Genomic DNA, 14,272 nt, shown 5'->3' with positions numbered 1-14,272 from the left:
ACACTAATTTATTTCAAAACTCGGCCCCTTTTTCATCGTCCAATCAAAGTGTTATACAAAAATGACATTTCCGTCACAAGCTTTAATTGTCGCCAGAGAGATCTTATGGCTGACAAAAAACCCATGTCCGTTCTGTAAACCGTTGAGGTGTTCCCTCGTTGGGAGCCGATCCTGGCTGCACCATCAGGTCATGTTTATCATGATAATGCATTGTCATGGAAACTGAAGCGGCGTGGAAAATTACAACTCTGTAGAACAACCTGGAAGTAGGAGAAATCTAATTTGCAAGTTTTGATTACAGACAGACAAGCGAACATCGGCACAACTAAATAAAAGCTTGGAAATTAGATATACGTTTATTCAACGTATACGTCAATTTCACAGATCCACTCGCGGTGGTCTTTATGACCCCGGAAAATTAACTGGATCCAATCGGAATTTCGTCAAAATCAGCACCGCAGCAGTTTAGTCATGTAATGTTACAGACGGAAAGACCGACAGTCTTCAGCATTTACATTAAATATTGTTGGTAATCATATAATTTGTGGCTCTGAAAGTTACAAGAAGGCGTGGAAAAAAAAACTATTGGCCAGTAAGAATTTCGTTGATAAATAAAAATTTAGATTGATAACATTTTTATTATTAAAAAGATAGGTGATCTGTTGTCTTTTTAAGAATAAAGAAAAAATAAAAAAAAAAGGTTTTATTTAAATACTCCAAAAAGAAGATAATAACATTTTCCTTTTAAATTTTTAACTATAACCTCATTATACACATAAAATACACATATGATCATAAAAGCTTGTAGCGAGGTTTGCACCTATAAGTATTTTACTCAAATAAATAGGTACTTTGAAAAATAAAAAGACTTTATTGTTCTTTCTACATTTAATATTTATTTAGTGATTCAAGTCATTTTTGAATGAAAAAAGTTAATCAATTCTGCATCATTCGTGAAACAGCTTATTAATAATCCACCAGTCTCAACTCAGCGCAAATGTTTGAGATACCTTTTGGAATAATGTTGATTTTCTCTGCAAGTAGACTTTGAAATGGTATAGACATGTCACCATTATGACAAGTAAGAACATATTTCACTAATACCGGCCAACTTTCAAATAAACGGTCTTGTGAATATTGCTGCTGTCGAATAAATAAATAAAAAACTTATGTATATTTCCAATAGCAGATAACGTATGAAAATTGTTTACAAGGTCTGACTTATGCGCGCATTAATCTATACTCGGGTTTATTAACGTGCTCCGATTCGCTTCACGCTAAAATCTCCTCTGGAATGTATATATTCTTGTCATAATATAATAATACTAGCATCCCATCCCGGTTTCGCTCATGTAAAACCATAATACACTATACACCTAAACTTTCCTTAGGAATCACAGTATCTATTTGTTAAAACCGTACAAAAAATCGTGCGGTAGTTTTAGAGTTTACCGTGTTCAGATATCACATATAGCGTATTCAGATGCGACTTATTTTCATAACATTTAAGGATGAAATAAAATCAGGCTATTAATTATGATATCTGTATCAATTGTAACAACTGTCGCTAGTAACTATGCCAAAATATGACCGCAAGGCATGGCGTCATTGTTCAATGCGCTGCCAAGACCGCACCACCATTGTAAGTACTTATACCAATTATGATAACAGCCTTTACTAACATAGTACTACATTCAAAAAGCCAATTGACCATTTAACTGCTTAATCAATGAAAATGTATGCATTTTAATTTTTATTAACTAAAGTATAATAATTATGTGTCACTTAAATTCATGAGTTTTATTAATTACGCGAATTAATTTTTTTTTGTTGTGACAAAATTTTGTAGGTAGGTTACATTACAAATACTTTTTGACTCCAAATACTGTCATATGAGCTATTAGAAAAAAGTATTCTAATCTTAACTTATAAATGCGAAAGCAAGTTTATTTGTTTATATTGTTTCTATCCATTCAATCAATCTTCTTGAAATTTTGCATACATGTAGTTTGAAGTGTGGAAAAGGACTTTAACTTTAAAATTAAATCAGGCGAAGCCGCGGACAAAAGCTAGTTCACCATATATTTTTTGTAAAAACCTTATCCTGTCATGTCTGAATATAGTGAATTCTATACATTTCCTGAAATAAATTCGGGAAATGAAAATGTCAAGCTCTACTGCGCCTGTCGCTTGTTCGCTTCCCTTTGTTTATTAGGATTATAATTCTATGTTTCAATTGTAGATAGCTATTCTATCTCATCTCTGCATGTTCGGAATGTGAATTCGGAGCTGTGACGCCGCGAAGACAAGAGTCAGCGCGAGACTTATAATTTTTTAAGATTTGGCCATGTTTTCACATCCGGTCTCTCTGACGTCAAGCCTCCGCAGGAATGCTATTGGTGGCTATCAGTTGCCTGGACTACGTATCCTTTATCCTATTCTAGGAGAGAATCACACGGAAATTTTGGAAAAAATGTTTTGAATATAAACCTAGGTCAATACTGTCTTAAGTCATAATCCTAATTTTAATTAGGTATATAATATTATATTCGAAGCGGTGGTGGTGTAATGGTTAAGCCGCCCGCCTGTGGATCGAAAGGTCTCACGTTCGTATCCTACTCGTGCCATATGAATTTGTATACCAATCTGACTTTATAGACATGACATTATATAGTTCATAGACCACCACTTGCTTCTGGTGAAGGAAAACATCGTGAGGAAACCTGCACACTGGTGGACAGTTTAGTTCACTAGTGTGTATGCGACTACCTGCCACTAGATGGCGGTAAGTAGTCGAAAAAGTCATGCCAGATGCCTTTAGGCGACTTTAATAAAATATGACACCAGTGTTCGATATTATGATGACTATATAATATTAAAATATGCGGGTGTAAGTTTGTCTGTACGTCTTCACGCTTTATCTACTCAACCGCGCGCAAAAACCAGTACAGGATACTCGAATATGCCAAAATATTAACGCTTTGATTATTATTTCAGTATTCGTTTTTAAAAGGAAATTCATCTACATTTTACGCTTTCTGCGGAACCGAAACATTACCAAGAATACCAATACAACTTATTAAGTATGTATAGGTTTAAACCAAAAACAAATCCAAGACTTCAGGAACAATAAATGAAATATGGGGTAAGTTGGGAAGGTCGTCGCTCCGAAACTGGGCCGACCCGAGTCATATTTCACCTCGAATCGAGATTTGAACATGTCTTGTGGATAAATAAATATTTTTTTTGAAATAAAAACTTCATCAGAGGCGGTGTGCAATTTTCACCCCTGACGCAAAAAAGGGGTGTTATAAGTTTGACCGGTAATTGTGTCTGTCTGGCTTTCGGTATACGTGGCACCGTAGCTCGTCAACGGGTGAACCGATTTGGATGCGGTTTTTTTTTATTTGATGCTTAGATATGTTTGATTAAAATCGGTTCAGCCGTTCAAAAGTTGTAGCGAAATGAATATTAGTCTGGAATTTTTTAATTTGTTTAATAAATAAATTTGTTATGATGGATAAAAAAATTTTGAATTTAGTTTTTATTCCAGCAATTTGTAATAAATATGTAAACGAACTGTGTGCTGACGTAACCATTTAATTTGTGCAAATAGATACACACGTTTGAATAAAAATATTACGACGAAAATCAAATATTTCCTCATATAGGTACCATCACATAAAAAAAATCGCTTTATCACACCAAAATCTCCCAAACGTATTACGTCATTATTTACAGCATCCTTTAAAAAATATCTGCACCCAATATCAATGTCGGTACAGTTGGAGTCAAAAGTGTATCAGTATATCAAGCTGTCAATTAAAAAGTTCCAATCTGATTAACATCGCGATGCACAGTGAGATTTCATCAAGATTTATGTTAAGCGATTTTCGCGTTTTGGGTTTGTTTTGTGTGTGGATATAAGTTGTTATTTATCGGGTCACAGGGGATACTTTTGTTTTGTTTTCTTATTGACCTAATTGTTTCGGTTGGCACTTAATAACTGCATTCTATTAAAACAAATAGATATAATGAATAACTATAATATTAATTACTATTTAACAGGCTACACATTTTCGTTAACCATTGATTACCTAATACTGTGATTCTCATTTTCGAATTCTCAGGAAAATATTACGTATACGATAAGTAATACGATAGTTACAAAGAGTAAAAATTGTGTGTTATCAATTGAAATAATTCCTTTTAATAAAAGCTAAACGCAGTATCATATAATATATTTATTATATTCTAATGTATTTCATTTAACAGATAAATAAATAAACCTTTCACAGTAAGGCCAGAGAAGGGTGGCGTACGCGAAGACAGGCCTACGCTCAGTATTAGGCGGGAAAAGGGCTGAAATTATGACTCAAAGTAATTGAGAAAAATGTCACAAAATAATTTCACGGATCACTTTTCTACCCACCGATACAAATCATCACAATATCATAACATTCATCTAATATCGACATAATAATCCCATCGCGTGACAGGGAGGGCAATAGTCATTATTGAATGTGCGAGAGAGAAGCAAGATGAACTGCCAAGTCACGTTTAGAGCGGTAATGATGCGTCAATCAAGGTTTTTGGGGATGAGATAAAATGTATATGGAAGGAATATGTTTTTATTAACTTGACGGGTGCATAATAGTATTTTAAGTAGGCGTACGACCGTGTGTAAGGTGAGTCTGTCTGTGTACACGCTCGGAGTAAAGAATAGGAACTAAATCTGAAACATAATGGTTATCATTCAAGTATTCGTTGGCGACGGTGGCGCAGTGGTAAAGTGCTTGCCTCTGAACCGAGAGATCCCGAGTTGGAACCCCGGTCGGGTCATGGGAAAATGATCTTTTTCTGATATATATGGACAAGTTATGTATATATATATAATTTGTATCTCATAACACATGTCTCGAACTTACTTTGGGGCTAGCTCAATCTGTGTGATTTGTCTGTATTTGTTTATCATTCTGGAATGATGCACTATGGAGGTACCGGGTTCGATCCCCGGTCAGTTCGAAATAGAAATTGATCTTTTTCAGATTGTCCAGACCCTTGGATGTTTATGTATCCTAAATACCAGCTTATGCCCGCGGCTTCGCCCGCGTCATATCTCACGGGAATCAATGTCATTTTTCACGGATGAAAGTCCTTCTGGATACTTCAAACTACGTGTATGTATGGTAATTTCAAGGTGATTGGTTGAGTAGAGGCACAGAGATCGGTTGGTAAACCAGCCCGCTGCTGGTCAGGCGACATTGGTCAAGGATAAGGTTGGCCTACGACCGCAGGTTGTGGGGCGAAAAGAGGAAGTCTATATCCAGGTTGATATGGGCTAAAAATTATAATGATGTGTGTATGTTTGTTACTCTTTCACGCAAAATCTGCTGGACTGATCGTTATGAAATTTGGTACACGGGTAGAATATAACCTGGAATAATACATACGGTACTTTTTATCCCGAAATTCCCACGGGAGCGAAGACCCATGGTGCAATTAGTATGTAATATAGTATTGTTGAGTTAATTTTAAACTTAATTAGAGGCTAATCTGTGTAATATCCCCCTATATATTTATTATTATTTCTATATATCTATATACATTTATTATTTCTTCAGTCAACTTCCATGGCTTCATTTCGGTGAACAGTTTTTTAAAGACTTTTTTTTGCTTCCCGTGACTTTGATCGCGACAAAAAGTTACATAATATGTCACTCTCCAGCTTTCCACCTCATCTGCACCCCAAAAATCACAGTCCAATGCTAAGTTTTGACGTGAAATAAGGACAAATAAACAAACATACTTTCACATTTTATAATATTAGTGCACTATATGGATTTATAATTGCACTTACGGTTGATTTCAATGGAGAGGCTCTCTGAGACCGGTGTGATTGAAGGATCCGTTACAGCCTGTGAAAAAGTTACAAGTTTTAGTATCTAGAAAATAAAGGTTATATGAAAAAAAAAAAAACGTTGCACTCCGGGAGTGCCGGCAGAAGTGAAAACTTGAATAACGTTGTGCATTTTTTACGTCTTACGAATTTTCGGGGTCATGTGTCCTGACGCGAGTTTAACATTTTTTACCCGTCACAAAAAGCGCACAACGCCGCTAAAGAAGCATTCACTTGAAAAACTATTATCAAGTAATTTACCTGACATGTGATTTCGGTGCCGTAATCAGATCTATGTAGCCTAAAGGACACAGTAGCTCGAGCTTCAGAGTTGGCCAGGAGAGCGTGAGACTTCCACCACGAGACGCGGGCTGTAGGTCGACCTGTGAATAAAACAAGTTTATTTGTTAGACAAATTCAATAAATAAAGGTGTATCCTTTGTGTGTCCTTTGGTCTATAAATTAGTTTTCCAACTAGCTAACAGTTTATTTGTTAACCAAATAAAAACTATGAATATTCATTTCGCTACAACTTTTGAACGGATTAACCGATTTTGATCAAACATATTCAAAGACCACGGCATAAGAATTAGCTAGAAGAACAAATCGGTTCACCCGTTGATGAGCTACGGTGCCACGTACACAGACACTTAGTGGTCAAACTTATAACACCCCTCTTTTTGCGTCGGGGTTAAAAAAATACTTCATACTTTGAAATTGGCTTGGTAATCTATACATAAACATAGAACTATAACAAAAATAAAATAAGGCTGCAGTAGTATCAAGAGCGGACGCAAGAAATAAACGCGGGCGAAGCCGCGGACATAGGCTTCGTTTCAGAATAAAATTACTATATACACACAACAAATTCGCCCTCCGCGCCTGTATGTTTCTGGGCTTTCTCCTTTAAAACCACGCTATGGATTTTTATTCAGTTTGTACTGTTATATAACTGTTATACAGCTAATCTTTTTTTAAGATATATCTAATAAGATAGTTAAACGCTACATATCAACACGGTTACCTTGTCGGCCTTTTTAATCAGCATGTCACAAAGAATGTAGGTAGAGTTTCTAATTCTAGTAAGTAACTTCCATTTAATAACAGCTTAATCACAATCTATTTGATGAATTAAATTTTATCGACCTACTTATGGAAAGTTTTAACGCCAGAGTTGTAAGCATGATTCCAATAACAGATCTTGGTTGCCATGCAATATTTAAATCATCTCATTACATTTTTAGCGTTTTAGCACAGAAAAAAAAATGTAATCTGCAAAAATGTCATGAGTGAACTTAAAATTAATAATATCGTTATGCTAACGTTATTAACATATTGCTTTATTGTTTTACAATGTCAAAAAAGAATTATAGCAGTGTGAAGTTTTTTTTTACGTGTACGGTTGTCTTTATTTCAATTTTGTCGTACAGTTCGCGGTTGTAAGCATTTTGACGTTTACGCATAGGGAAAATAATTTCAAATTAGTGTTGTTGCTTCAAAAAATCGACTAAGATCAACAGAATAATAAACATGTGATGATATGCAAAAACATATGTTCGATTTTGAATATTTCTCTGATATTGTTTTACTTATTTTATTTGATTCTCAAGATTTTATTCGACAACCGTTGGATAAACATAGGAGCACTTTTTGTAGCTATTACAATATCATCGAGTTTGCAACTGGCTTATTACATAATTATTATGGTGTTTTTGGGATTCAAACTCACAGATTTAATAGATATCACGAGAAATATTGATACGAATGATACAGATGAACACACAAATGAGAAATGTAACAACATTTTGACGAAATATAATCAAATTTTCGACGCCGTAAATTTGGCGTACGAGTCTTCGAAATTCGTGGTATAACATTTGTCTTTGTTTTTATTTATGTGCACTTTTGTTTGTGTTTTTATGCACTGCGTAATGTTTTAGGTAATTATTATTATATTCAATGGTGATCGTTTATGCCAAAATGTTTTCTAAGATGATATGCGTGCCAATGGTCTAACAACTACGTATGCCGACGACCGTGCGAAGTGTAGACGAAAATGTAGAAAAGCGGACCCTGGTCTCCGACGCTCATTGACTGAGGAAGAAACCGGGAAAACGAGAGATGAGAACGAGAGAATTATTTGTTTATAGACTGTATTTTGTGTCCCACTACTGGGCAAAGGCCTCCCCTTCTGTCTTCCAAAGGTCTCTATACTGAGCCATTTGTTGCCAACCACGCCGAAACCTGTCTAAATCATCCCGCCATCTTGTTCGTGGTCTACCTCGACGCCTGCGTCCTTCAGGAACCCAAATTGGAAACGAGAAACAAAAACATAAGGTAATATAATGTTTTTTGCAGATTCTGTGTCATATAGTATCAACGTTAATTAATTTCTTGTCATTAATTGAAGTTATGGTAACATTGGGAAATATTGGATTTGTAGTGTTTTTTATGTTATTTTAAATTGAACCGTACTCATCCTGTGACAGATCATTCTCCTCATTGCTTTTTTTCGTTTGAATTTCCCACTTTTTCTCAAACCAAAACATTATTGTGATTCGATAAAATTTGCTACAGGATGACTAAGGAATATATGTATTGAATTGAGAACATATTTTATACTTTCAGTGTTTACATAGATAGATAAATCTTTATTTGTAACTAACATACAAACACGAATTAAAGGTACAGTACAGCAACAAGAGACAGATTACATGATAAAAGCAACATAGGTAATGAAAATAAAATGTGTATAGCACCACAAATTCTTCTTCTTCTTCATGCGAGTTAACATCGAGCGCAACAACATATTGAGATAATATAATGGGTTGTAGGAATCCAAATCTTAACTAGTATTATAAATGCGAAATTAAGTTTGTTTATTTGTTTGTTACCTCTTCACGCTCTATCTGCTCAACCAATCTTCTTGAAATTTGGCATACATTTAGTTGAAGTATGGAGAAGGACATACCGCCGCGGGCGAAGCCACGGGCAAAAGCTTATATATACATAAAATAAGACTAAGACAAGTCCAACGAACGGACATATCACATGTAAGGACCTTTACTCAACAATTTATTTTTCAGAGATTAAATTTTTCCACATGGACATATTTAATGCACTATCTATGAAATTTTCTGTGGTTATATAAAGATCTAATTGTACAAATGGCATTGTGCTGGATGTGCGAGCATCTTTATGGGAAAGTAGCATACGCTAGATTTATTTTTGTTTACAGCCCCCTTCATTACAACGGTACGTAAAAAAATGTATTTCTCACTAATATTATAAAGGCGAAAGTTTGTATGTTTGTTACTTCATCAGGCCCAAACGGTTGGGGCCAATATTAATATTATAATATATTGAGATACGTGATTTGATTAACGCAGGGTACTCGTCAACCCCAAAGTATGAGACCCGCGTAGATTTGCTCCAACAGTTTGATAGTCAATGACGCTTTACAAAGTAGATTGTGCTATACTGCACATAAAAGGGTTTTTTTTTAAATTAATTACTTAGGTAACACCACGTGTCGCATCTAGTCTTTTATATTTGCGTGTACCTCGTTTCATTCAAGTTTAGTATGGATGACAACGCATTCTAATGTTATGCATGCGCTCCCGACGAGACAACTCTTCAACGGTACCACCGTTGAAGAGTTGTCTCATCCCGTTATTGTCGCGCTTTGAATGAACCTAGATCTCTTCTGACGACAATAAAAACTGGACCCGAACATCATATTTAGTAAAAATCTTTTCTTTTTATAACCCCCGACGTCAGAAGGATATTTGTAAGTTTAACTAGTCTGTGTATCTGTGTGTCTGTCTATCTGTGGCATCGTACAAGCCAAGCGGCTGAACCGATTTTGATCTAGTTTTTTTTTTTTATTATTTGAAAGATAATTAATCTAGTGTGTTCCTAACACACTGTGTGTTCTTAACTATGATTAGAAAATGTCCGTTCAGCCGTTTGGTAATTGTCAGCTCTTTTCTAAAGAAGAGAGGATGCCAACAACTTCTGAGTTTGACTCGACTTTTATTCGATGCAGTTCTGCTCCTCTAAGTTCTTAGTATGGTCCCTACTTACACTACAGTTTTGCTACAATTTGCGTATCTTTAGTTCTGTATTTATAAAATAAAATCTCTGTGTAGAATGTCACATATTTTGCTTTTATATATGAAATGTCATCTAGCATTTGTTGTTTGGACAATCTGACTTTCAATAGTGAAAAAAATCAATAATGTAATTATTTTTGTCATAATTCATAGTCACATTTCATAGTGTGTATTATCATATAGTTTTGTTTTCATCAAATTGTCATTCAATCCAACATATATATATATAATATATGTTGGATTGAATGACAATGATAATTAAAAAAAAATATGTTAAAATATATTATTCGAAATGGTAACACTGGTGTAAGATTTTATTAAATTCCTATATCAAAAATATGTTGCGTGTTTGATTTTTCCGCTCTTCATTGAGAAGCTCATCAGTAGTTAAAAGTCATCACGATTCCATTATGTTAGTTAACAAAGCGGTAAACCACGAAAACCACGAAAACTCAGCGGAAATGCTAAAACAACGGAAGCTGTGTTACAACGGGGTATAAAAAAATTGTGGGTAACAAAAGGGTCGCGGTGTGCTACCCTTGTCAAACTAAGTATGGTGAAATGAGTTCAAGGAATAAGCAGAAGCGACTTCTTGTCAATCTATATTAATAAATTTTTTAACTTATATAAATAAACTTATTGTATGTACCTACCGATAGCATTATTATATTTTTTTATATTATATTATTTTGCTGTACTCACAATTATGTATAACCTATGTGAACACATGATATGCAATAAATAATATGAGTTTAAGTTTGAAAAATTTGCGTCGAGCGAAGATCATACCCCTCTTGGGCGTTCAGAGACTACAGTATATAGCTCGACGAGATGGTATCATATTATCATTTCTCTTTCATATCTAGTTTCAGGCTGTATTGTCAGTTATGAAACAACAAAGGTCAGGATTTTTCCGCTTAATAATACAGACAGACAAACAAACATTCAAAAAAATATTCTATTAGTCCCATAAATACCACCGTAATTATTTTTCTTTAATATCTCCTATGTACAGACATAGCCCACTTACTTATTTCTTATATGTACAGTTTTACATAACACGTATATTAATAACATAACATGAAAACGCTGCAGCTTTTGATTTGCTTCAAATCAGTACGTATACTTACATATGAATTGGATATTTTCGGTATAACACCAGCGCGACTTGGTGACGTTTGATAGGGGTTCCCTACAACTGATTTAATGAAATACCCGCTAAATAAGAATTAAAAGATCTGCGCTTGATTCGGACATCAAAACGTTCTTTTTTTTTTCGGTGGACACCTCATTGTCCCTCGTGTTTTCATGAAATAAAAATATGAGCGTTTTTGCGTGTTTTTTTTTAAATAAAACAGGTCCCGTCAAAGCCAAAAGCATTTGTTCTCAAATTAGACCTTTACAGGCACTTTTTCACGTAAAATTTTATATTATAGGTATTATTCAAAAAGCTACAAACTACTGGCATTTAGAAAAGATTACGAGTCGGACTATTAATTAATTGAACTATTATTAATTGAACTTCAAGGGTTCCGAGAAAATATTTTAGTAGTACAAACTTCAAGTGACTTTAATAAAATTTGACTTATGTTCAACCCTTCAGTTGTGGAACCCCAAAAACCTTAAACAAAAGTCGTACATGTTGACAACCAACTTATCAATTTTGGGTCAGCCAGAGTTATTATTTCTCCGTAAATATGTTCTATTTCGATGTTAAAAAGAAGAAAAAAAAACAATGTTACTTCTCTAGCTGAAATTTAAAATTGGAACTTCTAAAGTTTTATTTTTATTTTATGCCAGTGCTGTGGCTCGTTAAAATTGTACTATCTTCGGTTTTGTTTTATTTGCCTCCTTTTGTTTTAAGAAGTATAAATCTACTTGTGGCTTCTGTTGTTGTGGTGAGGTTCCGTTGATATAAACTGAATTTTATAGTTATGTATATTTTAGTGTCGGTTTTTAATTTAATTTGCGCAGTCTGATAAGTTATTTTCACTATTTGGGTAGGAGATAAAATCCAGTTATTATTATAAAGCTTTCTAAGTAACTAGTGTTAAGTAATTTTATACAAGGGTTTTTAGAGATCGACCTGTAATCAATGTACAAAAATACATCATACACTGAAAATAGCTTTAAGTATTAATCTCAATAATTTTGACATTACATTAATCTTATGAAAGTAAGTGGTCTTTAATTATTAACGACGGGTCAATCGCTACTGATTATCGACGGAAAATATATGTTAGACTATAGTTTTAGTCTAATAAGTAGTAATTTAATTACACTAAAATTATTTTCGGCGATTTATAGACAAATCCCGATCAAATAATTCAATTGTTGGCATAGAATTCATTAGTAAATCTAGAACGCTGAAATCTAGGACATAATTTATCTCATAATACTGCCATCTGCTTAACATATACATAAATCCAGGATTCCTCGCAAGAGTTTCCTTGCATAATACAAATTGAACAGTGCAAATGTCCATTTAAATTTCTACAAGATAATTAAACTTTTAAACGGAATGTTTTTTCATGTTTAAAAGGGACAGTATTTTATTAGAAAACTAGCTGCGCCCCGGAGCTTTGATCCCGTGGGAATTTCGGGTTAAAACGCTCCCTATGTGCTTCCAAGTTATATTCAAGCCGAATACCTAATTTCATAACAATCCGTCCCGTAGATATGGCGTAAAAGAGCAACAAACATCACATACACCCTGACAAGCTTTCGTATTGTAATATTAATTAGGATTAGAAAATAATAATAATAATTTTTTTTTCCCCAAAATTTACTAAAGCGGTGTCAACCAAAATCCGTCTATATTTAATTGTGACTAAAATGTATAACGAAAATCTATAATACTCTGTAATAAAATCCTCTAATTTAGTGTAGCACATAATTTGTTTATTTTTTTATATAAATAAATTGTGATATCAATTGTGTGCAAAAATCTCATTATATTATTCTTCTTTAATCTATTATATATTAATTAATTGTTCTATAACACGCTATAACATTTACGTTTGTCTGTATGTTCATATATTTCTTGTCTACAGACAAGAACATACATGTTCATGACAATGAACATACATGTTCATATATTTCTTGTCTGTATGTTCATATATTTCTCCTATATCTTTTTATTTTAATATTTTATTTTTTGTCTATTTATTTAATACTGTTAAGTTCCATCCAAAGGTTGGCTGGAAGAAATTGCATTAGCAAAGTCCGCCTTTGCACTCTTGGTGTTTGAATATCTATGTAATTGAATATCTAGTAATAATAATTATGTTTGAATATCTTGTTGTAACTTATAACTAATTTGTGAATGGTGCAATAAAGAGTTTATCTATCAAAAGAGTGGGCCCCAGCGTTGCCAGACAACAAATTAACATGCTACAAGTTGTTAACAACATCTAGTTAAGTTATTAGCAATGTTAGTGTTTTATTGTCCCGATTCTTAAATCAAAATTAAATGTCCCGCGCGGGACAGCGCGCGGGACGGTCTCAGTCCCGCTTTTTGGGAATAACTCGTCCGTGAGTGCAGCTTACTGAGAAGCGAGAAAGACTTAACTATATTTAACGATAGGTAAATCTGATTTAAAATTTCATATTTTCATCGATATTTTTGCTATCTTTTGTTAAGAAAACGTAATTTGAACTCAAATAAAAAGATAAATAACCAAAAACTTTTGGTTATATACGTAACTTTTTTTCACTCAAAAATTTCCTAAATTCCGACTTGACAAAAAAAAAAATCTGGCAACGCTGTCATCTGGTGGCGCTAGTGTGCAAAAGAGAGATGTGTTAATTTCCTTACCACCAACCGCCACGCAGGTCAGGTTGACTTCGGTACCTTCGTCGTAGGGTCCTAGGACTCCGTTGGTGATCTCATTCCCTTCATGGTTGAGGATTATCAGCCTCTCTGGTGGAACTGTGAAGAAGAAATATAATTTTACATCTCTCATATTCGGTAAGTAGGTCTTTATTACCCTCAAATGGGGCTTGTAGCTGACCAATTAGCGCTCTAGGGTAATAATGTGGCTAGAAAAGCCCTAGGGCGGTAAGTTATTAAAAAAAAAAGAACTTCACTCTTTCCAAAAGTTCGCGTGCATCTAACTATCATATATACTGGCAATAGACATCATGCGTTCAGCCCAATGACCAAAGAGGTCGCTTCGCTATTCAGCCTTGTGTTCGTATGAGCATAATTCATTAAGTCATTAATTTTAAATAACGAACGGTGAAGCACAATCTCGTT

The 14,272-nt window shown here is 34.2% G+C and overlaps 1 protein-coding gene across 4 annotated transcripts in view; it reads right to left on the bottom strand.

Annotated features, from left to right (window-relative positions):
- Positions 1 to 14,272, bottom strand: part of LOC128681071 (nephrin-like) — a 298,109-nt gene that overhangs the window by 33,196 nt on the left and 250,641 nt on the right. For all 4 annotated transcript variants that reach the window (XM_053764654.2, XM_053764651.1, XM_053764653.1 and 1 more), the window contains 3 exons: positions 13,832 to 13,945; positions 6,161 to 6,282; positions 5,861 to 5,918 (listed from right to left, as the gene is read on the bottom strand). In XM_053764654.2, the coding sequence (XP_053620629.1) occupies positions 5,861 to 5,918; positions 6,161 to 6,282; positions 13,832 to 13,945 (294 nt within the window). The remainder of the gene's footprint in view (positions 1 to 5,860; positions 5,919 to 6,160; positions 6,283 to 13,831; positions 13,946 to 14,272) is intronic.

This window comes from Plodia interpunctella, chromosome 26, assembly GCF_027563975.2.
Source record: "Plodia interpunctella isolate USDA-ARS_2022_Savannah chromosome 26, ilPloInte3.2, whole genome shotgun sequence".
NCBI classification, from domain to species: Eukaryota; Metazoa; Arthropoda; class Insecta; order Lepidoptera; family Pyralidae; genus Plodia; species Plodia interpunctella.
The sequence above is the reverse complement of the archived record's forward strand: the minus strand, read 5'-3'. Positions and strand labels throughout refer to the sequence as shown.